The following is a 25,106-nucleotide window of genomic DNA, read 5'->3' as shown; positions in this document are numbered from 1 at the left end:
CTTGAAGAAAATTTTTGGTTTGTTTTGGTTTGAAAATACTCTTGAGGGCGCTTTTAAAAATCAAAACATGCACAGAAATATTTTTACTTGATTTGATTTCAAGAAATTTGTAGCCAAGTAGAAAAGTGCCGAAATCATAGGATGTATGCATTTTTAGGTTCTACATGGTTTAGTTTCATTGTACGGTACGCTAACGACGGAGTTATACCAAAAATGACAATGCATTTGTTTTATACGTTGTAGGCTTGTAGCACTATGGTTTATGTACATATTAATTTCAGAGACATATTTTATATCATCGATCAAGTTGGTGTTTTTAGACTATGATCAATATTTCTTTCCTCCTCGATGATCTATCTCTGTAGTGAGATATCAAATTAATAAGAGACCATGTTATATGTTTCGATGCGATCTAATTAACAAAAAAAAAAAACAAGTAAAACAAGGTAATAGAAAATACTCCTTTCAAAACAGCTCGTTTACTAATAGAAAACATGCATTAATACACGTAAGTAAAAATTAAACTAAAAATTAATACATGTTTATCCTAATTGTACACGTTCATCACCACATCGTCAAGAGTCAACACCACTTGTTCCTTCTTCTTTCTTTGGTCAACTCACCACTTGTTTTTTCTTCTTTAAATATCATATCTCATCTTTGATCAGATTCTCTTAACAGAGAACCATAATGGCATCTGTTTTGGGAGAAAAGGAGAGGAAGAAGATTGTGTTTCCCTCAAAGAATGAATTATCGGAGGCTATGGCCAAGTACACGGCCAATCTCTCGGCTAAGTTCTGCAAGGAGAGAGGCTATTTCACCCTTGTTCTTTCCGGTGGTGACCTCATCTCTTGGCTCAGGTTATATAAGAAAATCTTTTTCTTCTTTGTTATTATATATAGATTTACTAAATCTCTGAATCTTATGCATTTAATTTATAATCTGATCATATTTTACAAAGATTTAAAATCCAGTGTTAATTAATTAGTTAACTTAATTTTGCAGTGAACTGTTGAAACCAGTGTACCAAGAAAGCATCGAATGGTCAAAGTGGCACATTTTCTGGGTGGACGAGAGAGTTGTTCCATTGGACCATAAGGACAGCAACTACAAACTCGCCTTTGATGGGTTTCTCTCCAAGGTCCGTATCTTTCTTGTGATCACCTCAGACACAAGTTATATCAAACTATTTATTGATGCCTTGAGACAAATCTTGTATCAAACAAATATACCTAAATGTTAGTAAAAAAAAACAATTGTCATCAATTAAAATGATGATGCCATTTATTCTTGTGTAGGTCTCTCTTCTCAACTTCAATATGATTTTTTTTTAATAGACTGTTTTGTTAGATGATCTTGACGTACACAAATAATTCACTCTCTACGTATAGGTACCGATTCCAATTGCGAACATATATGCAATTGACCAAGACTGTGCAGCCCTGGGTGATGCCAAAGGCGCCGCATTACTCTACGAGGAATGCATCAAAAGACTAGTGAACCGAAACATCATCCGGACATACAAATCCTCTGGCTTCCCACAGTTCGACCTCCAGCTCCTAGGAATGGGCCCGGACGGTCACATGGCGTCTTTGTTCCCGGGGCACTATCAGATCAAGGAGAAAGCAAAGTTGGTAACTTACATCACCGATTCCCCAAAACCGCCACCGAAGAGAATCACCTTCACTTTACCTGTCATTAACTGCGCTTCCTACAACCTCATGGCCGTTTGTGATGAGGCTCAGGCCGATGCGGTCGCTGAGGTTTTCAAAGATAACCTTGACTTGCCTTCAGCTTGGCTCACAGCTGACGTAGAAGCCATATGGTTTCTTGACCAAGCTGCTGCCTCTAAGATCCCTAAAGGACATTGATCAGCTCTATGTTTTATTTGTATCGTATATCTAATAAAAGTTGTGTCTTTCGAATGCCTACTACTACATTAAAACTTAAAACTTTAACATGATTAGTTTAAAACCGAGTTTGGTCACTTGTCCTGTGCTACTTCACGAAGTCAAAGTTGCTCACTTTAACTATAAAGTCGCGACCTTTTTTAATTTGTTTTACAATGGCTACTTCTTCTTCTTGTTCCCTTCGCTCGATTCTATTCTCATCGCCCACCAACCTCCGTTCTAATTATTCTGCCCCCAAGAATCGTCTCACTTGCTCTTCTTCTTCTTATAGTGCGTCTCGTTTTGAATCCTTCTCTGTTTCATCGATCGGAACTGGATCTACTAGCCGGAGACTATCTCATACTCGGAGAAAGGTACTGGAGGTGAGAAGCATGGCTACGACGGCGGAGGAGAAGAAGAAAAGAGTTGAGATTTATGATCTCGAGGAGAATTTGGCGGTTGATTTGGCTAAATTCACAGCTGATCTCTCCGATAAGTTTTGTAAAGAGAGAGGCGCTTTCACTGTCGTTGTCTCTGGTGGCTCTCTCATCAAATCGCTCAGGTGTGTGTGTGTTCTTCTTCTTTCTTTCGATTTTAAACCATGATAATTTTTATGGCTTGTGAAGATTGGCTAGACTTGATTTGGGACTTAGGGATTTGTAAAGTCTTAATTTTTAGGGTTTAACATATGCGAATTTGACTTGTGAATGGGATTCAAAGTAACTAGGTTTTGTTTGATCTCAATCTCATGGGTACTACTCTAAACGTTCGATTAATGAACCTAATGTTTATCATCATTCATTATTGGTTTTGAAGAGGATGTATGACTGTTCTTGGTTTGTTTTGCAATCTGTGATTCTCTTAGTTTTCTGTTGAGTTCTTGTTCTATTCAATCCATGAAACTCACTCTTTAGCAGCTATGGCTGATCAAGGACATAGCTTTTTTCATATTTTGACTTACTTTCTTGATAAAGTTTTGTTTTTTCCAATGGAAATGCTTTGCTCAAACTTTGCAGGAAGTTAGTTGAATCTCCTTATGCTGATTCGATCGATTGGGCGAGGTGGCATTTCTTTTGGGTTGATGAGAGGGTTGTGCCAAAGGAACACGACGACAGCAACTACAAGCTAGCTTATGATGGTTTTCTATCCAAGGTATTTGGAACATTCTCTGTCCCCTTCATTGTTGGTCTCACATGTTCATTAAAGGTTTCTCGATACATCCTTATAAATCGCATAGTTATCTTCATTTCTTTTTTTATATTGAATTGCTATAGTGGTGGTTGAGACTCAGTGTGTATAGAGTGCACAATGAATCACATAACTCTTGATTCAAACGTTTTAAATGACTGAAACAAATGATTATAGTAACTTTTTCAGTGAACTGATGATAAGAGCTCTTCAGGTTCCAATTCCAGCTGGAAACGTATATGCAATCAACGAATCACTATCCGCCGAGGCTGCAGCTGATGATTACGAGACCTGTCTCAAACATTTGGTGAAGACCAATATACTCCGCGTATCTGAAACAACCGGCTTCCCCAAATTTGATCTCATGCTTCTCGGTATGGGACCTGATGGCCACGTAGCATCCTTATTCCCTGGACATGGTCTCTGCAACGAGAACAAGAAATGGGTAGTTTCAATCACCGACTCTCCAAAACCGCCGTCTGAAAGAATCACCTTCACATTCCCGGTGATCAACTCCTCTGCACATGTAGCTCTAGTCGTTTGCGGTTCTGGCAAAGCTGAAGCCGTGCAGGCAGCTCTGAAGAAGACTGGGACAGTACCACCTGCGGGTTCTGTTTCTGCTGAAGAGGAGCTGGTTTGGTTTCTTGATAAACCAGCCTCTTCCAAGCTCTAAGTCGTAATGTTTTCCATTTCATTTCACTTACCATATGTGACTACTCCTTCGGTTTGGTTTTTTGGATTGTTAGGTCGAGTGGTTTAATTCGCGGACTCTCTCCATTTAGGAAGAGGTTGTTGTAATAAAAGTGTACTTGACATTGGGAAATAATGAATCAAATCAATGGTTTGGGCCTTTGGGGTGTTTTGAGTCAAAATATATCAGAACCAACATTCTCTATCTAATGGTTGTTTTGAGACCGTTGAGTCATTTTGACTTTTAAAGTTGGTATATAGTGTAGCCGAGATATGAGTGTGTTAAAACTTAAAACAAGATAGATGTTGTGGACCTTGTGGTGAGTGAGTAAGATATTTATTTCCTAAATTGAAGCATGTATTACAACAATGGAATATGGGAAATATAAATGGTATGTGATTCATATGAGATTTTGATTGTTGATGAAAAAGACTTGTAGTTGGAAACATATATGGGGTATAGATCGACATATATACTAAGAAATTTAATTTAGTTTGACTACAATTAGTAAAAACCAAATCATCTTTAGATACATTATATTACTGTTGACTGTGAATATGATTAAAGAGGAAAGAAATAAATAAAGAAAAGTAAAAGGACTAAATGTGTTAATAAAAATTTGAGTATTTTTCTGAGCGTAGTAGTAGTGGTGGTGGTGGTAACGAACTTTGTATATAAAAAAGCCAAAGGAATAGGCTTTAAGGCTTCCAACATTGATTGAGAGTATATGACCTTCTTCTCTTTACTCTCCCCATTTTGACTTCCCCCCTCTCTTTCAGATTCTGGAGAGAGAGAACATAAAGAAAATAAAAATCCAAACTTTATAACAGAGAAGGAGGCGGAAGCTAGTTCTTCTTCTTCAACTACGCGGCTGACACGGAGGAGGAGAGGTCTTATGGTTTTCGCCGGAGTTTTTGGATCAAATCTGTTGCCGATTCGTACTGGGCATTTTCTGATCTTTGAACCTTTAAATTGAGGAAGAGGAAGACAGAGAGAGAGAGAGAGAGAGAGAGAGAGAGAGAGAGAGAGAGAGAGAGTCTAGGTTCGATGAAAGCTCTTAGAAGAATTCAAACGAAGTCTTCGTTTCCTATTCCTTCTTCTCCATCATCTCCGTGGACTCATTTGCGTTCTGCTTTCGTCCTTGTTACTTCTTCTTCTTCTCCTGCTTCTTGTTCTTCTTCTTCTTCTTCTTCTTCTTCTTCTGATCCGTGAGTCTCTCTCTCTATATATCTATCATTTTTAGTTCTTGAAAATTCGATTGGGAATGTGTTTCTTTGAATCCTGAGATTTTTGATAGTTCTTTCTCAGTGGTTTAGATGATATTTTTGATTGCTTGTTGATAGAGAAAATAATCTTATCTAGAATTTAGTACATTGCTTCTAAGTGTTTGTTGTCTTTATTACAGGATCAATGGTTGGATTTGTTTTTTAACTTTTGTCCTAATGAACCATTCAGTTATTTTCCACATATAGGATCTCAACACTATCTTGCTCCTTATCTATGTTTGTGAGGTTTTGAAAGTGTAGTGTTGTTCTATATATCATCATGTCTTTTTTTTTTTTATGTTCCATGGTTTATATTCTATCAGAACAAGCAGGGAGTTTTCTGAAACTATTTCATTTCCTGTTTTCTGTTCAGGCATCGACTCAAATCACCCTGGTCCAGAAGAAAACGAAAGAAACCTGTCACACTCCGCCGGTGGAAAAAACTTTTCACCCCTGAGGGTAGACTTCGGAATGGGGGAGTGGATCTGTTGAAGAAAGTCCGGAGTAGAGTGAGTCAAAGCTTTGACAGCATTGTGAAGTTTTTCAGTGATTTACAAATGTTTTTGGATTTATTCATTTTCTTATATCTTCTTGTAGGGCATTGATCCTAGCATTCGGTCAGAAGTGTGGCCGTTCCTTCTTGGAGTGTAAGTATATATATATATATATATTCAAACTCTATTAGTTGTAGCACTTGTGGTAGTTGATTTGTTTATGCTCTACTTGTGTTGCTTGTGATGTGTTGAAATCAAAGGACATTGTCTGGTTATAACGTGAAATTTGGGTGGCAAATATTGCACATTTTGACTGATTTGTTAAGAAAGCATCATCACTTATGTCACGACGACACACTTATATATACTCACAGAACCATTTGGTTCTTGCTTCATATCCCTTACCATTGTTTATTTTCTTCTCCACAAAACAGGTGTGATTTGAATAGTTCCGAAGAAGAGAGAGGTGCTACAAGAACTTGGAGAAGGTGAGAAATAGATGACTCATCGTTGGAAGATCTCTATATATCTTTTTTGTTCATCTGTAACTTGATTTTACTTAACCTTACTATAATTGCAGAAAAGTGTATGAGAGACTACGCAGGCAGTGCAAAAGACTTCAAAGACAAAACAGTGGGACGTTTAAGTTAAACAAGATCAATAAAACTACTCAAGACGGGCGTGATAGTTGTTGGTCACTGGCGCAAGACTCTGACAGTTCATGTTCTGATGACGATACTTGCAGCGACCACAAGTCTCTCTCTAGCGACAAAGACAACATAGAAGATAATGGTTACATGAGTGATGTCTCATGTAAGCTTGATAGAGACTACACTGGTTCGAGACAGCTGAATTCTGAGTCCTCAGACTCAGATTCTTCAGATGAGAATGATTCTGTTCAGCTCGTTCCTTCTTCTGAAGGGAAGGATGAAAATCATACTTCTTCATCCAGCATATTCATTTCTCGTACCAAAGAGGATTTTGTGACTTGGCAGCGTATCATCCGTCTCGACGCTCTTCGTGCTGATACAGAGTGGACTCCATATTCCTCATCCCAAGCTATGGTATCAGAGAATAGGGCACGGCGAGCTGCTGACGCAGTTGTCTTAAAGGATTACAATCATTTGGAACCTTCAAAAATATTTCACGCTGCACGTCTTGTTGCTGTCCTTGAAGCCTATGCTTTATATGACCCTGAAATTGGCTATTGCCAAGGAATGAGTGATCTCCTCTCCCCTATACTCTCTGTCATACCTGATGACTACGAGGCATTTTGGTGTTTTGTTGGGTTCATGAAGAAGGCTCGTCAGAATTTCAGACTTGATGAGGTTGGGATCACAAGGCAACTGAACATAGTCTCAAAGATTATCAAATCCAAAGACTCACAGCTCTACAAGCATCTTGAGAAAGTCAAAGCAGAAGACTGTTTCTTTGTTTATAGAATGGTTCTTGTGATGTTTAGAAGGGAGCTGACTCTGGACCAAACGCTGTATCTTTGGGAAGTGATTTGGGCAGACCAAGCTGCGATAAGAGCTGGGATGGGGAAGTCTTCTTGGAGCCGCCGGATAAAGCATAGAGCCCCTCCCACAGATGATTTGTTGCTATATGCCGTAGCAGCTTCAGTGCTGCAGAGGAGGAAACTCATAATAGAAAAGTACAGTAGCATGGAGGAGATTCTCCGGGAGTGCCACAATATGGTAGGGAAACTAGACGTGTGGAAGCTCTTAGACGATGCACATGACCTTATTGCTACCCTCCATACCAAGATTGAACACTCCATCCCATAATCCTTTACCCTGTGTACTGGCTTATCACTCCTTGGTGCTTGGGACGCAACTGTGATATACATACTTGTTCATGGCAAGTCGTCAGAGGATTTGATTTACCGCAATGGTGCTATCTAAATCCAGGTTTAACATATCAAGGCCAGAATCAATGTAGTCATGATTTGTGTGGTGTGTTGTGAAACTTCCAGAGGTGAGTTTCTCTGACTCCATTTTCAGTTTTGTATATGAAACAATTTTTTTTGTGCCGGGAAAGAGAATCTTCCGCCGGTAAAAGAATAAACCAACTCTCTCATTCTGTTCATTCTTATTCAAAAATTATTAATTATATTGTTGTATTAAGACATATGTATATATGAGGTTTAGTTCCTCTTTTAACTGTCTACTCCTAATCTAACCACATCTAGTATACATTCCTCCGGCAATGAGTTACGGGTTTTGTCTGTAAAATCTCTTATGCCTTAATGAGCCGCAGTGAAGTTCATACACATAGGAGGTTTAACCTTAGCCAGAGCCAGCAAAGAAGAAGGCAGAATCCAGAGACCATCGCCACATATCAAACCTGATGCAACAGCCGGAACCATCACATCTGCCTTCTTACGGTTCACCTTATTCCAAACGTATACCACTAAGCTCCCAATACACATATCGATTGCGAACGACCCACCCACCAGGAACGGTACAGCCATTTCCATCGGGAGTGGGATCCATTTCCCTGGCCTCTCTGGCAAGAAGTCTCTTGCCAGGTTGGCAACAACCGCAAATGCAAAGAACCCGTAGCAAAGCTCAAGGCAATGGTCGGGGAGAGCCGAGAGACCTTGAACACCGAGGATTGCCATGTTTCTGTATATGATAGCATAAGGAGCCTTGTACTCACCGTCCGGGTTTCCAACGTCAAAGGCCTTGTAGAAGAGAAAGAAGGTAAGCGGCGCAACCACGCAGCCTATGGCTGTCCCGATAGCTTGCGCCACAAGCATCGAGCGTGGCGAGGTTTGCGTTAGATGTCCTGTCTTGAAATCGTGCATCAAGTCAGCGGAGACAGAGACGATTGATTTGATGAGACCACAAGCAACCATTCCAGCCACCACGCCGTCGTGTTTTCCAGCTAATGCCGCCATCACAAAGAGTGCCGCTTTACCGTAGTTGTAAGCCATGTTCATATCGGTTAAGCCAGCACCATAGGCGTTACAGAAGCTGAGAGATGGAGCTAGAAGGTAAGCTACGAGGACGAAGTACCATTTCAACTGAGGGAACATCAGAGGGATCGCAATGATGGAGACAATGGAGAAGAATAAGTATCCTGCACAAGCCATCCATAGTGGGATACTCTCCCGAACGAATACTTCATTCTCTCGTTTCAGGTTATCAGATTCTTTTGTACCATCTTCTGGAACTTCTACCACTGCAACTGCAATCAATCTTGGTTATATATACTTTTAACATTGAAACAAATACAAAACAGAGTTAGGTAGGATTTTTCCACAGTTAAACTTACATGTGTTGACGCTGTTGGTTTTTGAGAGTCTAGAGTGAAGGCTTCTCACAGTGAAGAAAAGTATCTTGAGAAAGTTATAAAGCCCATCTCCTAATATCAATGCAATGCATATAAACACCTAATAACAACACAACACAAAACAAAACTTATCACATCTTTTTGCTACCACAGCGCACAAAGTATATAAAAACTAGTATGAAAAAATCAGACCTTATAGCCATTTAAGCTCTTCATGCTACTCTCTGGCAATGTTGCAGGGAACCATTCACCTTTAAGCTGGGCTATGAGAGGCCACATTATTCCCCACGAAAGGATCGCTCCAAAGAGCAACGATAGATTCACCAAATGAGAACAGATCATCCCAGCTCCAACATATGTCATACTGAAGTCAAAGAAGAATCTGTATCCCCCAAAGAGATTAAGTGTCTTCAATCAAACTTGTTTAAACCAAAGTCTCAAAAAGGTTATAACAAAAACAGAGGAAACTCACGATTTTTTCCAAGCATGTAAACCAAATGTAGGGAACTGAGAGAATCCACATCCGTCACCACCTGAATAGAACCATCCAAAGAATGCCCAAAAGAAACTCAATCCAAACGAATTGATAAACCCACGAATCTGTTTCCTGTATCAAAAACGACTAAGACATCAATATACATATCCAATCCAATCCATGAACAAGTAAAGAAAAATCCAAACATACTTGGCTGTCTTGTCTCCTTTGTTAGTGTGAAATCCATTTATAAGAACAGCTGTTGCTGTTCCACTCGGATACGTTAGCTTGTAGTCTATAATCATCACCTGTGTTATTCACATCATTTCATCCTCCGTAATCAATCACACCATTGAAATCAAAATTTTACTCTGTTTCATAATTTTCTAAAAATCATTACCTTACGAAGAGGGACTAATACAACAAGTCCAATGAAGCTAGTAACAAAAAGGAATGAGGTCATCCATCCAACACCAGGCTCTTTTATACCACGAGGATTGTTTCCTTCGGTGTTTACTCCCGTTAGCTCGTACGTTCGTCTATTTAAACCAAGCAGGTACGATGCAAACCCACCTGTGACATATGGAAACTTAGTCCAATATGTGAAAACTCGTATTGTGTGTGTGAATTATATATAACCTGCAAGGGAGATGCTGTAACATGCAACGGCACAAGTCTGAGCGATAGTGTTCTCTTGACGTGTGAAAGGAGTAGTAACGATTCCTGCTTTTTGGAGAACTTTGGTCCAAGATTTGAGAAAGACAAAAGCCAAGAGAGCTGATGAGATGTTGAGATTCGGGACGAGTCCTGTCGTTAGGTTCAGCTTCAGACAGATCACGCTGTAGACAATCCCTATCAACAAACTCGCGACGATGGATCGAACCGTGATCTGTTTCCTCCATGGCGGTGGCTTTCTTGAATCTAGCGATACGTCTTCTTGAAATTGACTCTGTTCTCTCTCAACCCTCTCGTTCTCCATTGAAGAAATTAACACGAATCTGAATTACCTAAATCTGATTATTGGTAGCTTCTTTTACAAGGAAACAAGGTTTTGATCCGGCGATTGGTGGAAAAATATGCGAATCTCGTCGGGAATCGAATGATTCGTAGAGTCAAGATCGAAGAAGGAAGAAGGAAGAAGAAGAAGAGAGGATCGCATATTAGTGATGTTGGATTGAGAAATTTTTATAGAAGAGAAATGAATGAAGAGAGAGAGAGAGAGAGAGAGAGAAAGTGTACTGCAAAGAAGTACAAATTAGGGTTTCTATATTTATTATGGAAGTACAGATTTTGTAATTCAGATTCAAAGTTTTCTTAAAAAACAAAACCAAATACTATGAAAGGAACACGCGTTTTGCAGTTAAAAGACAGAGCGGGAGATACATACAAGGTTGTTGGTCTGAAAACTCACTAACCCTGCATTTTTTATATAGAAATTTTATGTAAAAAAAGAAAAGAATAAAAGAATAAGAAGAGATGGTGGTAGTACAACAAATCTTGTAAAAGTTGGTTTTAGTTTTGTTATATAAAAATAGGGAAAAAAATTGGAGTCCCTTGAAAGTGTCGCCAAGTGTTGTCACAAAGAGCACTGACTTTTTTGAAAAGAGTGGATTGGGTTGGGTTGCGTTAGGTGGTGTTGCTGTTGCATATGTTTGACTTCCGACTTCAGGTTACTACTACCTGATGTCCTGATATGTCCCTCCCAATGTTGATGTGTTGTCAGCTTCTATTCCCATCAATTTGTTAAATAAGTAAAAAGAGACACTATCATATTTTCTTTTAATTCGGACAAGAAATGATGAATTCAATTACAATTACAATTTAAAGTTGTAGAACACCACTCTTACAACTTTTGAGATTATTATTATTATAATAGAAATGTTTTTTTACAGATTATAGATTTTATTTTTGTCTAGTTAATTCATATCCATAACGTATTAAACTTTTAAAAGTACTAGGTTTTGAATCCATGCTACGCGTGGGTATATTTAATATATTTTGATGAAAACTATATATGATTGATGACAATTATAAAAATATCTTATAAAAAAACTTAAATTAGTGTTAAGGAAAAAAAATTTAGATACACAAATTTTAAAATATAAAAATCAGTTGTATTATAAAATCAAATATGATTAAAAAAATCATGAATTTAACTCGACGTCCAGGCGAGACGAATCAAACTGATGACCTCACATATCCTAAACCATTTATTTGACCACGAGAAAAACGAAATAATTTTATCATCATGAATTTAAATTATTTCATATTTAACTGATCTCTACCACCTATGTTTTCGTGTTTTTTATCAGTGTTTTCTTATTCTCCATATTAATTCTTGTTATTTTCATTGTTAAATTTTGTGGTAATTGTCATCATTACTTTTACCGTCCGGTTATTCGTTATACTCTTTTTCTTCTTCTTCCTCGTCAACTTTTTCACATTCTGCCACTGAAAAACCTTGTTTTAGACTACCACACAACTTGTTAGCCCATCAAACTCCAAGAACAAAATCATTTCTTCTTTCATAAAAATAAAAAATAAGATAAAAAATAAAAAATTAATGAAAGAATATCAAACCATCTATAAAATCATACACAAAATATGTTTTACAGCTCATAAGAAATAAAAAGCACAAACGTAGATAAATAAGATAATTTATGTTTTACATCAATATTTATAAAAATATCAGCTCATCTATAACATCATACACAAAAATATGTTTTAGAGCTCATAAGAAATAAAAAGCACAAACGTAGATTAATAAGATAATTTATGTTTTACATCAATATTTATAATACTTTAAACTTTTAAAAGGTTTCGAAATATAATATTTGAACCTTTTAAAAAATTTCAATATTTATAATATTTTAAAATTTTAAAATTTAAAAATTATAATATTTAAAAACTTTTTAAAGCTAAGAAATTTTAAAAATTTCAATATTTATAATATTTAAACTTTTAAAATTTTTAAATATTACAATAAATTTTTTTGAAACTTTTTAAAGTTTGAATTTGATCAAATAAAATATTGGATCAAACCGAATACAACTTTTAAACTCGGATGCCTGATAAATCAAGCTTTCCTGCTCATTCGTTGTTGGAAGCATATTAATCTTATTTATACTTGTTCTGAATCATTGTCTAAAAATTTTCTAGCCGATGTAGGACATTGTACATAGTTCTTTTACTTCCATAAATTTAAAATTTTACTTTTTCTAAAAAATTCTGGAAATTTAAAAAATGTTTACGAATGACATGTCAAATCCTGATAGGTTGTTTAAAATAATTCTTAATATAAAAAATTCTAAAAATTTAAAAGTTAATTAGTGAAGTGTCTAATCCCTATTGGCGGTTAAAAATCCTAGGTGCACAGCTTAAGAAAATTATAGCTCTTACTTTTATTTAGTATAGATTAAATTTATTTCGGGATGTATAAGAGTTTAGGATTACGATTACGTACAAATGAGATTTAATTTGAGATGTATAACTGTATAAGTTAGGAGTGAACCAAATTATGACTTGCACACTTTACTTTCCAGTTACTTAAATACTAAACAACTTAATTATCAGTATCATCCGAATGAGTAATTGTAACAAATAATGTCATAAATTAAAGTTTTACTTTAAGCATCAACATACGTATAAAGTATATTAACCATTCCACTTTTCTAGATATGGTTCTCTCTATCGCATTGCAGTCTATTATAATTGTATGAATAGTTGTAGATCAATATATAATTTGATTTTTCACAACGTGTTTGCTCTCTCACTCGATTCTACCACTTTGTCTTCTTTATTTTTTTTATCTACAACTATTCTACAATTATAATAGACTGCAATACCACTTTGTCTTCTTTATTTTTCCTCATATATAAAGTATCTTCGTGTCGTCTTCATCATTTTCCTAAGAATTTATCTTAATTTTTTTGAAAAAATTGACTAAATCAATTGCAAATGGAAATTTAGAAAGAGTTGACATTTGTTTGTAGAATGTATAGATTAACAAACATTCCCTTAAATTATGAGCTAACTTGGAAAGTCTAATAAAAACTAAAATATTGATAATATCGAAAATTAAAGAACAATGTACTATGTTTGAGAATTGAGATTTACAAAACAAAAAAAATATACAAAAAATGCCCAAAACGTACGTTCAAAAATATATTAAAAAAAAACTCTCTTTATTTGTTCATATTCTAAATATTTGATTTTAATTTTTTTATTTCCAAAAATTTACCTGTAGTCGACGTTAATGATGTAGCTGACGTTTGTTTATTTTGGTCTTGCACACAATAAAAATTTAATGGAATGTGTTGTTGTTTCTATCAAAAGATATCGAAATTACGATTAACAAAAAGTTATGTGTAAAATCAAAACTAGGATGTTCTAAAAGGGGTCGCGGTTGTAGGAAGAGCAAAGGATCTGGCCTGAAATGGAGGCAGTCATCGCCATCAACCTCGCATAATAGTTGGCTGCTACAATCGGAGTCCGGCGAAAGAAGTTAGTCCTCTTAACACACACCTCAATATACCTAAGTGCTTGTTTTTGCTGTGCCTTCATTGCCACGTAATCACGCTCATACATGGACGCATAAGCACTCTGAAGACGAGAAACCACGACGTTGTACGCGATCTTGCAAGCGGAGAAAACAGCTTTGTCCCGAGAATCTCTTGTATTTGGGAGAAGATAGTCTTGGATTTGAGAAACCGTCTCCATAGCATAGGTCAGAGCTCTTTTTGTCGTCACTTTTGTTATGGTATCGATGTCTGCGTGGGACGAGTCAAGCTGTGACGTGACAATCGACTCACACTCATTGAAGTTAACTGTTTGGCTACAGATTATGTCGATTACAGACTTTATTGGCCGATCAGGATCCACTGTTGAGGAAGAAGGTACATGTGAAATCAAGATCGTCACAAGAGTAGTGATGATCAGATTCGTATTCATATTGAGAGTCGTTGTGGTGTGTGGTTTATGTGCTTAAGAAACCATACAAAAAGCTTGTAAATTTATGCTCGGATTACTTTACATTTTGAGTATAATAACTTAAATTGAAATCAATAATACTAACGTTCAAGTTATACTTTATTAATTTTCTTATCTATATAAACAATTTGCATAAATTTGAAACAATAAATTACGGTCAATGGAACTTGACCAAAAAAAAGAGTTATGGTCAATGTTGTTATACCAAAACCAAAAGATTCAGTCAACGATTAAATGAATCGGATTAATGTTATAAAATCCATAAGTTTATATTAATTAAGATTTTTGTAAAATCTATAATTTAAAGAATTTTATTACGGTTAAGGAAATAAAAGGAGAAAATTAAAACCATAATCTTTTTATTTATGATTTTGTGAAAAATGATGTGGTGTATATCTAAATGCCCACACCTATTTTAATTTGTTGTTAGCTTTTAGTAGCACAACATTGTTTGCTTAATAAACTACATAATATTCGATTAAAAAGTTAAAAAAAAAAAAACATAAATATATGGTATTCTAAATGGCTGAAACATTATAGTTAATCACAGTACAATTATATTTAAGAGTTACAATAAGTCAATAACGTATCAGCAACAATTGTTTCTTTTCATGAGATCGATCAGGTATAACTTTATTAGTAAAACCTTTATCATACAATGATACAAGAGTCCTAGAATACAGTGGTCTTAGAGTACTTCAAAAAGAACTCTTCATTGTTACAGTAATTAAATAAAACCGTATAGACCTGAATCAACAGTTTTGGGAACCTGCTTGAGAAGTAACTATCAAACCCGTCAGGTACACTCCCAAGTAGCTCTTGTAATTCTTTAGGAAGCTCTCTATAGTGATTAAGTTTGTTCCGTATGACCCTTAACAAATCTCTGATGCTGTCAAACTTGTACCGCCTGTAACGCCCGATATTGTCTAAGAATAAGCTATCCAGTTTCTCATCCCACCGCCCGTTTAATGTAACCGTTGCTGTGCTTTCAAGTGCTGCCAAGAGCTGTGAGCCTTCTTCTCGGTTTTCTAATTCCACTCTATCACTTGCATCCCGGAGGAAAGACAATCTCATGTCTGAGTTCCAGAACAATGGGTGATGCAGCACTTCTTGTGCTCTCGGTCTGCATTTTCAAAATATAGAAAATATAAATGCTAGTTTTGATAACAATAGTATCAACCAAAAGTGTCATTCGTACCTCAAATTTGGATCCGGGTGCAGGAGACCAGAGAGAAGATGAACAGCTTCTGGAAGACTCTCGATCAAGAAAAGATCTTTTCGATCATTTACAACGTTTATGTCCCTCTCATAGTTGTCTCCATAAGGATGTTTACCTCCAGTCATACAGAAAAACAGAACACACCCTAAACTGAAGAGATCAACGGCTCTTGTTTGTCGTTCATTGCGGAGTTGTTCAGGTGCTTGCCAACCAGAACTTCCAGAACCTATCATTAAAAACAACAATCAAATATGAGAAGAATATATCATTTTATGTTTCCATCGTTACATTGTATCATCTAAACTTACCAGTTGAATTTCTAGTGAGGGCACTATTGTCGGCTGGCAAGTGCTTGCTAATACCCATATCTGATAACTTTGCACTTACAGATGAGTTCTTAACAATCAATACATTTTGGGGCTTTAGATCTCGATGTACAATCCCAATATCATGCAAATGAACTAGACCAGCAATTATATCACTGTAACACAAACATACAAAAGATCAGAAAGATGTGTGCAACCTTTGATTATAAGTGTCAAATATGAGAAACCAAACAAACCTCATTAACTTCAACAAAACAGTAGACGGATGTCCGTTTTCCTTCCATAGCTCAACTTTCTTGCCATCTTCGAGGATTGGGATGATCTGGCTCGAATGTACACTACTTGAAGATGTTGGACTCTCAAGCAGTCCAGAGGATGATGCATGGATGAGATCGTTTAAGCTACAAGCACACCGTTCTAATGAAATATAGATAAAATGTTCATCCTGGTCAACCCCATACCAGCGGACAATATTTGGATGTTTGTCTGAAGCCATGAGGTTCAAAATCTCCTTCTGAGCAACTTCATGATGCGTTTGTACTAGACGCTTAACCGCTACAAGACGACCTTCATAGGACCCCTCAAGCACAACAGTCCCATTGCTCCCTTTAGCAATCTCCTTGTTGGATACACACAGTTTACCAACCCTATATCCTTCGGCCAGACTATTATTGAGGCCAGGGAAAGCAGTAAGAAACCTCTTCTCATTATCTTCATTACAGGGATCTTTGTTCTCTTTCTTGTGAGCAGCCTTTATAGTCCCATTTTTCTTGGCCTTTTTCTTCTTCGGTATCGCGACTGGCACTTCAGAAATTTCCTTGATCCGCATGCTCTTTCTTAACCGGCAAAAGAAAATGCCGCAAACAGAAAGCATAGTAACACAAAAGCCGAAAAGTAGGACAACCAAACCAGAAAATTTGCTAGCCAAGCTTGCCTGTGTAGTGCTTCCATCAATAATATCAGTGATCTGAGATATCACAGTCTCCGGCAGGGGAAGTGACAGGACTTCTTCAGCCTCTTTATTGCTCGGAAGTGCCAACTGATTCCCATCTCCAGGAGCCAACTGATTAGGTTTTCTATCTTGAAATGGAAGATACAACGCCTCGTCTAGAAAACCAAGTCTCGGAAACAGTGTTTCATAGTTAACATTACGTAACTGGACCACAGGAACACTTGTAGTATACGATACCGGTAACTGGTTTTTGCCCCAAGAAGTTCTAATAGGAATACCATCTGATGAAGATAACCCACCCATGAGCTGTACACTCTCATGATTCTGTAGTTTAGCTTCCATCTTAGAATAAGAAACACTCCACAAAACATCTCCAAACTTTGATATACACTGGATTTTAAAATCTTTTCTCTCAATGTAAACCAGCTCAGGAAGATCTTCAGATTCCTTAAACCCCGGTCCAAATAGTAACGGAGTTTCTTTAGACAAAACAATAGCTTTCTCTTTATCATTTTCAACGAATGTATCAGAATATAACTCATCCATTCTATACCTCTTAACCAATTTCCCAGTCTTCCAATCCAAGAGAAACACAGATGTGTCTTTCTTACCCAAAACAATCCTATCCGTCGAAGTATACGGCAATGTTCCAATGAAATCCGAAGCATCCACTATCTAAAACATCAAAAAAAGATACACACTTATCCATATCAAACTACTTTGGTGAGAAACTCTAACTAAAAATGAGGTTAACAAACATCATACGAAAAGACAGACACCTTAGTTATGCGTTTGCCTTTACGCATAGAGGAATTGTAAAGTTGCCAATTCTTATCACAATCCATGTAAAAGTCATCACCAAGAGCCGAGGCACGTTCCTCATCAGTGGTGTAATGGTAATGAGGAGCTTGGTATGATGAGTATATAGGCTCATTGGTATGAAATGTCCAATCCAGCTTCTGAGAAGACATATCCACTAAAGATATAGACCCGTCTACCGTAGAAAGCAACACATAATCAGATTCTCTGTAGGAAAAAAAAAAAAAAACACAATCTTTAGCTTGTTAAGAACAACATAGTCCAAGAAACCTAAAAACACTGACTTGAAATATAAAAAAATGTCAACTTTAAGACGAATTCAAATAGATAAGGTTTAATCAAATCAAACCCATCAAAATGAAATTAGAGAGAAGAGAATGAAGTCAAAAACAAAGCAGGACATGGATCGATCAATTAACAATCGAAAGAAGAAGACTAACCGATCAGGCTGAGAGATTTGATTGGAAAGAGATTTGTCATAGAATTTGGAGATTTCAGATCCCTTGAGACTGTTAGCTAATGGAGATACGAGCAGGAACAGAATCAAATCAAGTAGTGCTGATCCTCTCATCGCCTTTTTTTAAATTAGAATACCATTGAAATGTTTCTTCTTGATCGAATGAATTTGCAGCTGTACCTTGAGGGGGGGGTTTATGCAGATCTCAATCTACGAGAAATCGAGAATTCTCAATATTTCGAAAACGTAACAAAATCTGATCTATTTTTGGGGTTTGAGTTCGCAAACTGCTGTCGGAAATGTTACAGTGTCGACGGGTCTTCTAGATTTCTTCATCTTCAAGCTCGTCGAGTATGGGATAATAACAATCGTTAACCGGTCCGGTTTTAATACTTTTTATATTTTTTATTCTCGGTTTAAACTGGATGCGTCAATTTAGTAATTTTGGTTCGGTACCATTCCAAATTAGCTTATCCGCTACAAGACAACATTCAGACCGATTTTATAATCATGGCTTGTTGCAGAGCACAACATGGTAAGCTTTAGCTTCTACGGAACTCTGGCTGCATTCTACTTCTGGGATTCTTTTTTGAAATCACAAAACAATTTTTAACGTGCACTTGGATTATTATTATTAAACTTGGAACATACAGAGCCGAAAGGTTTACGACAAAAGTACATATAACCAAAACAGAAAATGAAAAGCGATAGAGAAAGTCTTTTTTCTTTTGCAGAAGTCAACTTCCAGGTGCACGAGTCTCTCAATCAAACAACACCAGTTTTGACTACAGACCATAAGCTCAGAAGTCTCCACCACGAAGACGAAGAACCAAGTGAAGGGTTGATTCCTTCTGGATATTGTAATCTGCAAGAGTCCGACCATCCTCAAGCTGTTTCCCAGCGAAGATGAGTCTCTGTTGGTCCGGAGGGATCCCTTCCTTATCCTGAATCTTGGCCTTGACGTTATCGATTGTGTCTGAGCTCTCTACCTCCAAAGTGATAGTCTTCCCTGTCAAAGTCTTCACAAAGATTTGCATACCACCACGGAGACGCAAAACAAGGTGAAGGGTTGATTCCTTCTGGATGTTGTAATCCGCAAGGGTGCGTCCATCTTCAAGCTGTTTCCCTGCAAAGATGAGCCTCTGCTGGTCTGGTGGGATTCCTTCTTTATCCTGGATCTTAGCCTTGACGTTATCAATTGTGTCAGAGCTCTCAACCTCCAAAGTGATGGTCTTTCCGGTAAGGGTCTTCACAAAAATCTGCATACCACCTCTGAGACGAAGCACCAAGTGGAGAGTAGACTCTTTCTGGATATTGTAGTCAGCTAGCGTGCGACCATCCTCAAGCTGCTTACCGGCAAAGATAAGCCTCTGCTGGTCCGGAGGAATCCCTTCTTTATCCTGAATCTTAGCTTTAACATTGTCAATCGTATCCGAACTCTCAACCTCGAGGGTGATGGTTTTACCAGTCAACGTCTTCACAAAGATCTGCATACCACCTCTTAATCGGAGAACCAAGTGAAGGGTTGATTCTTTCTGGATGTTGTAATCCGCCAAGGTACGACCATCCTCTAGCTGTTTACCAGCAAAGATCAACCTTTGCTGATCCGGAGGGATCCCTTCCTTGTCCTGAATCTTAGCCTTAACATTGTCGATGGTGTCAGAACTCTCAACCTCGAGAGTAATGGTCTTGCCAGTGAGTGTTTTCACGAAAATTTGCATCTGCAGAAACAAACAAAACAAGTAATCGAACAGCCAAACATACACCAAACTTATAAAAAAAAACCCTAATAAGAAATCAAAACAACAACGTAAGAGAACGGATCTAGATAACAAGTAATCGATGAGCAAACTAAAACGAACCCTAACAAGAAATCAAAATAACACCAAAGAGAACGGATCTACATAAATAAAGAACCCATAAAACAAACTCAATAAAACCCAAAATTTCACTGCGAAAAGCACAATCAAGCATTAGAGTGAACAGATCTAAACGATATAGTTCTCAACTAAGACCTAAAAGTCACAAAATTCGAAAAAACATGCCAAATCTGACGAACTACGAATAGAGAGATCTAAGTAATCGAGGTTCAGATCTGAACGAATTCAGAAGACGAAAAGCAAAATTAAAAGAAAAGGAATCATAAGAAACATGGTACAGTACCTTGAAAGAGAGAATCGTAAGAGATTTGGAGAGCGTTGCGATTTTAGGGTTTTGAGAGATGATGATGATGATGATACGAAGAAGAGATCGAAATAATAAGAATGAGAAGATGAAGGTCTTTTTTTATTGATAGTGATCACTAGGCCCAAGGCCTAAACCGACTTATTTGTGTTTAATTAATTGAACGCGGCAATCTACAAGAAAATATATATATTTTAACTTTTAAGAAATTAATAATGGCAATTTTTTTTTTTTTTTTTTGGATAAATGTATACAGGTTTGTTTGTATTAGGAAACATGTTTTTTTTTTCTTTATGAGTTTTTTCACAAATTTAGATTGACATAAATGGTAATGAGTGATATTGAAAAGAAAAGAAGAAGAATAATTCAATATTTTTAATTACCATATTATGATCCAGATTTTGTTAAGAATTCAAAAAATATATCTAACAATTTTAATAACCAAAAAAACAAAACAAAATAAATGTAAATATTAGATACTCCAATTAGATTTAATGAAATAAAAAAAAGGCCATAAGGATAAAAAAAAAAAAAAAAAAACACCATATATAGTTGTTTACGTATCATAATATGCTCATGCTTTGGTTACAGCATATAAATATAATATTTGATTATGTGAAAATTGCAAGAAAACATATTAATTGACCTCTAGATCACAAGACTCAATGGCGAATAACAACATGACTGATGTCGATGATGTCGTTGTTGGGGACAATAGCATCGAGATTGAGAGCGAACGGACCATATTTCTAACGTTTGCTCGTGGGGTTCCTGTGTCGGAGGCAGAGGTGAAGCAGTTTTTCACAGTAACGTATGGTGAAAATTGTGTTAAAGGCGTTGACATGCAATATAGCGATGGTCAACAACAATCACTATTTGCTCGGTTGTTCTTGGACTCTGTCGCTACCATGAATCGCATACTCGATGGCAAACGCGAACAGAGTAAAAAGTTCTTGATCAACGAGAAGCTCATTTGGGCTCGTAAGCACGAGATTTAGGATGTATCTGTTTAATTAATTACATCCCAAATGGATTATATCATATATATATATATATATATAAGTTTCTCGTTTTCTTGTTACTCTTCTGATGCAAAAGTTTTATCTTATGTTCTGATGTAGTCTAATAACTAGAAAAAAAAACAGTATGTAACTTCCCGACTACACTGGGTTTCTTCACTTTGAATGAAATATATTTTCACATAATTTTGTTAACTACAGTTTTAATGCAATTGTAGTGATTTTCATGGACGATTTCATGATAACCAAAATTTTATATACATCATCAAATTACTTGTGAAGTACGTTAATCTCTTGAAACACATGAACTAAAGAAGGAAGAATATATACCATCTCCGAACTCATTGTCTGCATAACTAGCGCCATTATCATATGATGGAGCTAATGGCGCGAACTTTAAGATGAATTGTTATGTGTGGCTCAGATGAAATATATATGGACTAGCCGAGGGAATCGAGAAGAGGGCTTGTTGCAGAATGGGACTATGGAACTTGATATTTGATCAGTTGAAATTGCATTTCACTTCGGTCAATGTCTCCAATTTCTAGTTTTTTTTTTTAGCTTCGTTGATTTGAATAATAAAATATTGTAAATGCATGGAGGTATCATACTGGGGGTAGAAAATTTATATGGATACCTCAAAAACAGTTTTCTTCTCGAAAATAAAGTTAGAAACTATATTGACTATATATATATATCCAAAAAACGCATAAACAGATTTTACTCCTCTCCTAATTACTCCTTTTTTTTTTTGTTACCATTTCACCTCAGAAGACGCTTCCTTCATATCATCTACTGTTTGTACAAGTAGAAAGAGACACTAACGCAGGTCGTATAACTTCCTTTAAAGTGCCTCTTAAGCTTGAGATTGTATTCTTGAGCGTTTCAAGTTCTGAGTTATCGGCAGAATCATCCAAATGCTCCAAAGACTCGAGCTGCTTCTCCAAGTATCTCCTCAGACTTGCCTCTGCAACATTAATCAGACTAAGAGATGGGTTACTGTGCATGAACTTGGTCACCAGGAACCCGGCTAATATCTGCTGATTGGCCTTCACAAGCTCTGCGACAAAACATGGGAACAGGAGTTCCCCAAAACATGACATAAACCGTTTCTTGGAACTTGCATTTGATTCTCTGGTGTCGGCTTGTCTTATCCGCTCTTCTTGGAACTCTCGAGATAGCTTTCCAATCAGATAGCAGAGGAAGGAGAAGACTGAGCCGTAGCAAGAATCGGAGATGATTGTGGAGAGAGTCCCAGAATATATAACCAGGAGAAGAACTTCATGATGGCTCTGACTCGATAACTCCGGAATGCCTGCTTGTTTCAATTGTTCTTCAACAACATTGAGACATTGAGATCTGATTCGTTCGTAGGGCAACAAAAGAGATATCTTTAGAGCGAGAAATGGGTCAGTGCTGGCCAAGATCCCAGCCAGGCTTTCTGCTTCATTTTCTTCAAGCAGGACCTCTTCAGGTTTCTGAAGCGATCCATCTATAAGTCGTAGAACATTTTCGGGCATGCACAAGGCAATGTACTTTCTCAAAATATCCAGCCAGCACGAATGTAAAGGATGAGCCGAGACTATATATTCCTTTTTTTCTTTCTCCATGGGTTCTGGTTCCTGAAATGTTTCCCATCCATCATTCCAATCATCATTGCTCCAGTCGCTTCCTTGGTCGGTTGCCTCATTAGACGGCAATAGTTCGGCTTTCTTAGCTTCAAACAGCTCTTCCCATCCTTCTAAAATTGCCAGAAGAGCTTCGGCTTGTAAAGCTGTAGTAACAGCAGACGAGAGTTTAGAGAAGCAGGAAACAGATGTCTCGACACTCGATAGATCCTCAGGGGTGATCTCTAAGCCTGGAGCGATGGACACCACAGCAATCTGAGATGATTTAAGTGCGACTAAAGTATTTGTGAGCCTGCTAGAGCCATCAGCCTGGTCTGGCAACGCTTGGTTAAGCGTGGCTTCAGTCTTCTGCATAGACGATAATAGCTCAGCCGAACCATCCCACGGAATAACGTTTGACTGTAGCTCAGATGATGAGCCCTTGATATTCTTACCCGAGATGAACTGCATAAGCTCTAAGGAGTAAACGCGAACTTGACTTGGCAACTCCAGGTTCTCAGAAAATATTACGAGTTGTTCCCAGACTACAAGCCTAACACGCTTCAGCTCTTCCAGGTTGCCTTCCAAATTACTGAGAGAAGAGAGCAATCGGTAAAGATTCTGTGTTTCATGAGCCCCAGACACCAAATTTTGTAAAATGGGTTCAAATATACTCAAGTAAAGGTGTGGAAGATCCTGCATAGCTGTCGGATACCGAGNTCCAGTCGCTTCCTTGGTCGGTTGCCTCATTAGACGGCAATAGTTCGGCTTTCTTAGCTTCAAACAGCTCTTCCCATCCTTCTAAAATTGCCAGAAGAGCTTCAGCTTGTGAAGCTGTAGTAACAGCAGAAGAGAGTTTAGAGAAGCAAGAAACAGATGTCTCAACACTCGATAGATCCTCAGGGGTGATCTCTAAGCCTGGAGCGATGGACACCACAGCAATCTGAGATGATTTGAGTGCGACCAAAGTATTTGTGAGCCTGCTAGAACCATCAGCCTGGTCTGGCAACGCTTGGTTAAGCGTGGCTTCAGTCTTTTGCATAGACGATAATAGCTCAGCCGAACCATCCCATGGCATAACGTTTGACTGTAGCTCAGATGATGAGCCCTTGATATTCTTACCCGAGATGAACTGCATAAGCTCTAAGGAGTACACGCGAACTTGACTTGGCAACTCCAGGTTCTCAGAAAATATTACGAGTTGTTCCCAGACTACAAGCCTAACACGCTTCAGTTCTTCCAGGTTGCCTTCCAAGTTACTGAGAGAGGAGAGCAACCGGTAAAGATTCTGTGTTTCATGAGCCCCAGATACCAAATTTTGTAAAATGGGTTCAAGTATACTCAAGTAAAGGTGTGGAAGATCCTGCATAGCTGTCGGATACCGAGAGGACAAATCTGAGAAGACATCAGAAATGGGTCCAAATCCACAGCCAGAGAAGACCATGGCTCTGCAGAAGTTGAAGATTTCAGTCGCGCAATCACCGGCCAAACCAGATTTAAGGTAGACAAGTATTGCAGCCCAGGCCTGACTTGGGGACAGACTGTCATCCATTACTAGTTTTATGAGAACAGTAAGACAGCTGCTAATGCATTCAGGGCTTAAGATAAGATTCTCCACAAGATTTGGAGTAGATGATTTTACTTCTTGCATCTCATCAGCTAATCTTATCCAAAAGTTAATCAGTAATATAAGACATTCTTGCCATGTAGAACTATCAGGGATATGCACGTACAAGTCATTTGGCGGAAGAACTAATGTGAAATGCCGTTTCAGGATTTCCACAGCTTGCAAAGGTTCCAAGATCCTGACATATACTCTACTGTGGTCATATGTCTGCTCAAGTTGACCGAGGAACCCCTGGAAACTCTCTGCACTTCCAAAATCAAGATCTCTTCTACTCTCCAATGTATCTAACAAATCCATAATATATTGTTTGTAAACATCTTGCCAGGAAATGAGACTGTCGGACGAATTCTCCATGAAGAAGCCAGTGAGAGTTTCTACCATTTTGGCCAAAGCTTCCAAGTTCATCTCATTGATGTGCGCATGGACTTCATTGTTGAAGCTGTCAAAGTTCAAACCTCCCAATGCTGCAATATTTTTGAAATCCAAATCTGTGATAAACGACACTCTACTGCATTCTTGCTTAAGGACGTTATACATATTCGATAACCCAGCAAAGGAACCATGCGGTTGAACCAACAATGATGCTTCCTTGCTTAATTCCAAATGGC

The 25,106-nt window shown here is 37.5% G+C and overlaps 9 protein-coding genes across 11 annotated transcripts in view; 4 read left to right on the top strand and 5 right to left on the bottom strand.

The window, feature by feature from the left end:
* LOC104736464 (probable 6-phosphogluconolactonase 4) lies at positions 665–1,960 on the top strand. The gene is made up of 3 exons (XM_010456449.2): positions 665–860; positions 1,006–1,141; positions 1,392–1,960. The coding sequence occupies exons 1-3, from the start codon at positions 691–693 to the stop codon at positions 1,869–1,871; spliced, it is 786 nt and encodes a 261-aa protein (XP_010454751.1). The 5' UTR covers positions 665–690; the 3' UTR covers positions 1,872–1,960.
* Positions 2,039–3,928, top strand: LOC104736462 (probable 6-phosphogluconolactonase 5, chloroplastic). Its single transcript, XM_010456448.1, has 3 exons — positions 2,039–2,451; positions 2,906–3,041; positions 3,292–3,928. Exons 1-3 carry the CDS (start codon positions 2,066–2,068, stop codon positions 3,748–3,750), a joined length of 981 nt encoding a protein of 326 aa, XP_010454750.1. The 5' UTR covers positions 2,039–2,065; the 3' UTR covers positions 3,751–3,928.
* On the top strand, positions 4,486–7,615 carry LOC104736460 (GTPase-activating protein gyp7-like). The gene is made up of 5 exons (XM_010456444.1): positions 4,486–4,976; positions 5,407–5,542; positions 5,631–5,680; positions 5,962–6,015; positions 6,108–7,615. The coding sequence occupies exons 1-5, from the start codon at positions 4,816–4,818 to the stop codon at positions 7,312–7,314; spliced, it is 1,608 nt and encodes a 535-aa protein (XP_010454746.1). The 5' UTR covers positions 4,486–4,815; the 3' UTR covers positions 7,315–7,615.
* LOC104736461 (metal-nicotianamine transporter YSL2-like) lies at positions 7,591–10,704 on the bottom strand. Of its 3 annotated transcripts, none has more exons than XM_010456446.2 (7): positions 9,939–10,704; positions 9,700–9,872; positions 9,510–9,607; positions 9,297–9,431; positions 9,017–9,206; positions 8,807–8,924; positions 7,591–8,713 (listed from the first exon to the last, which is right to left on the bottom strand). In XM_010456446.2, the coding sequence occupies exons 1-7, from the start codon at positions 10,276–10,278 to the stop codon at positions 7,773–7,775; spliced, it is 1,995 nt and encodes a 664-aa protein (XP_010454748.1). In that variant the 5' UTR covers positions 10,279–10,704; the 3' UTR covers positions 7,591–7,772. The 3 variants fall into 3 exon arrangements, with proteins under 3 accessions (XP_010454748.1, XP_010454747.1, XP_010454749.1); XM_010456445.2 differs by having other exon boundaries at positions 7,591–8,719; positions 9,939–10,701; XM_010456447.1 differs by having other exon boundaries at positions 7,591–8,719; positions 9,700–9,838; positions 9,939–10,310.
* On the bottom strand, positions 13,689–14,249 carry LOC104738145. Its single transcript, XM_010458369.1, has one exon. It carries the CDS (start codon positions 14,247–14,249, stop codon positions 13,689–13,691), a length of 561 nt encoding a protein of 186 aa, XP_010456671.1.
* LOC104736459 (serine/threonine-protein kinase/endoribonuclease IRE1b) lies at positions 14,903–18,414 on the bottom strand. Its single transcript, XM_010456443.1, has 6 exons — positions 18,045–18,414; positions 17,565–17,811; positions 16,070–17,460; positions 15,816–15,988; positions 15,487–15,733; positions 14,903–15,411 (listed from the first exon to the last, which is right to left on the bottom strand). The coding sequence occupies exons 1-6, from the start codon at positions 18,173–18,175 to the stop codon at positions 14,961–14,963; spliced, it is 2,640 nt and encodes an 879-aa protein (XP_010454745.1). The 5' UTR covers positions 18,176–18,414; the 3' UTR covers positions 14,903–14,960.
* Positions 18,666–20,354, bottom strand: LOC104736458 (polyubiquitin 3). The gene is made up of 2 exons (XM_010456442.2): positions 20,225–20,354; positions 18,666–19,782 (listed from the first exon to the last, which is right to left on the bottom strand). The coding sequence occupies exon 2, from the start codon at positions 19,780–19,782 to the stop codon at positions 18,862–18,864; it is 921 nt and encodes a 306-aa protein (XP_010454744.1). The 5' UTR covers positions 20,225–20,354; the 3' UTR covers positions 18,666–18,861.
* Positions 20,899–21,267, top strand: LOC109128463. The gene has a single exon (XM_019234822.1). It carries the CDS (start codon positions 20,911–20,913, stop codon positions 21,241–21,243), a length of 333 nt encoding a protein of 110 aa, XP_019090367.1. The 5' UTR covers positions 20,899–20,910; the 3' UTR covers positions 21,244–21,267.
* Positions 21,864–25,106, bottom strand: part of LOC104736457 (MAG2-interacting protein 2-like) — a 12,854-nt gene continuing 9,611 nt past the window's right edge. The window contains exons 15-16 of the mRNA XM_019234971.1: positions 23,617–24,953; positions 21,864–22,949 (exon numbers count right to left, since the gene is read on the bottom strand). Coding sequence (XP_019090516.1) covers positions 22,053–22,949; positions 23,617–24,953 — 2,234 coding nt within the window. The 3' untranslated portion in view covers positions 21,864–22,052. The remainder of the gene's footprint in view (positions 22,950–23,616; positions 24,954–25,106) is intronic.

This window comes from Camelina sativa, chromosome 13 (assembly GCF_000633955.1).
Source record: "Camelina sativa cultivar DH55 chromosome 13, Cs, whole genome shotgun sequence".
Classification (NCBI taxonomy): Eukaryota; Viridiplantae; Streptophyta; class Magnoliopsida; order Brassicales; family Brassicaceae; genus Camelina; species Camelina sativa.
The sequence above is the reverse complement of the archived record's forward strand: the minus strand, read 5'-3'. Positions and strand labels throughout refer to the sequence as shown.

What these genes read in the sequence shown, in the direction of transcription:
- LOC104736459 (XM_010456443.1), bottom strand. Translation starts at nt 18,175, where the DNA reads ATGAGAGGATCAGCACTACTTGATTTGATTCTGTTCCTGCTCGTATCT. An exon ending in CAAATCTCTCAGCCTGATCG is followed by an intron (nt 17,812 to 18,044) that starts GTTAGTCTTCTT and finishes TTTTTCCTACAG; the next exon opens with AGAATCTGATTATGTGTTGC. An exon ending in GTTTTGTTGAAGTTAATGAG is followed by an intron (nt 15,989 to 16,069) that starts GTTTGTTTGGTT and finishes TTTGTGTTACAG; the next exon opens with TGATATAATTGCTGGTCTAG.
- LOC104736458 (XM_010456442.2), bottom strand. Translation starts at nt 19,782, where the DNA reads ATGCAAATTTTCGTGAAAACACTCACTGGCAAGACCATTACTCTCGAG.
- LOC109128463 (XM_019234822.1), top strand. Translation starts at nt 20,911, where the DNA reads ATGGCGAATAACAACATGACTGATGTCGATGATGTCGTTGTTGGGGAC.
- LOC104736462 (XM_010456448.1), top strand. Translation starts at nt 2,066, where the DNA reads ATGGCTACTTCTTCTTCTTGTTCCCTTCGCTCGATTCTATTCTCATCG. An exon ending in TCTCTCATCAAATCGCTCAG is followed by an intron (nt 2,452 to 2,905) that starts GTGTGTGTGTGT and finishes CAAACTTTGCAG; the next exon opens with GAAGTTAGTTGAATCTCCTT. An exon ending in ATGATGGTTTTCTATCCAAG is followed by an intron (nt 3,042 to 3,291) that starts GTATTTGGAACA and finishes AGAGCTCTTCAG; the next exon opens with GTTCCAATTCCAGCTGGAAA.
- LOC104736464 (XM_010456449.2), top strand. Translation starts at nt 691, where the DNA reads ATGGCATCTGTTTTGGGAGAAAAGGAGAGGAAGAAGATTGTGTTTCCC. An exon ending in GACCTCATCTCTTGGCTCAG is followed by an intron (nt 861 to 1,005) that starts GTTATATAAGAA and finishes TTAATTTTGCAG; the next exon opens with TGAACTGTTGAAACCAGTGT. An exon ending in TTGATGGGTTTCTCTCCAAG is followed by an intron (nt 1,142 to 1,391) that starts GTCCGTATCTTT and finishes CTCTACGTATAG; the next exon opens with GTACCGATTCCAATTGCGAA.
- LOC104738145 (XM_010458369.1), bottom strand. Translation starts at nt 14,249, where the DNA reads ATGAATACGAATCTGATCATCACTACTCTTGTGACGATCTTGATTTCA.
- LOC104736461 (XM_010456445.2), bottom strand. Translation starts at nt 10,278, where the DNA reads ATGGAGAACGAGAGGGTTGAGAGAGAACAGAGTCAATTTCAAGAAGAC. An exon ending in TATTAGTCCCTCTTCGTAAG is followed by an intron (nt 9,608 to 9,699) that starts GTAATGATTTTT and finishes TGAATAACACAG; the next exon opens with GTGATGATTATAGACTACAA. An exon ending in AACCAACAGCGTCAACACAT is followed by an intron (nt 8,720 to 8,806) that starts GTAAGTTTAACT and finishes GATTGATTGCAG; the next exon opens with TTGCAGTGGTAGAAGTTCCA.
- LOC104736460 (XM_010456444.1), top strand. Translation starts at nt 4,816, where the DNA reads ATGAAAGCTCTTAGAAGAATTCAAACGAAGTCTTCGTTTCCTATTCCT. An exon ending in TCTTCTTCTTCTTCTGATCC is followed by an intron (nt 4,977 to 5,406) that starts GTGAGTCTCTCT and finishes TTTTCTGTTCAG; the next exon opens with GCATCGACTCAAATCACCCT. An exon ending in TGGCCGTTCCTTCTTGGAGT is followed by an intron (nt 5,681 to 5,961) that starts GTAAGTATATAT and finishes TCCACAAAACAG; the next exon opens with GTGTGATTTGAATAGTTCCG.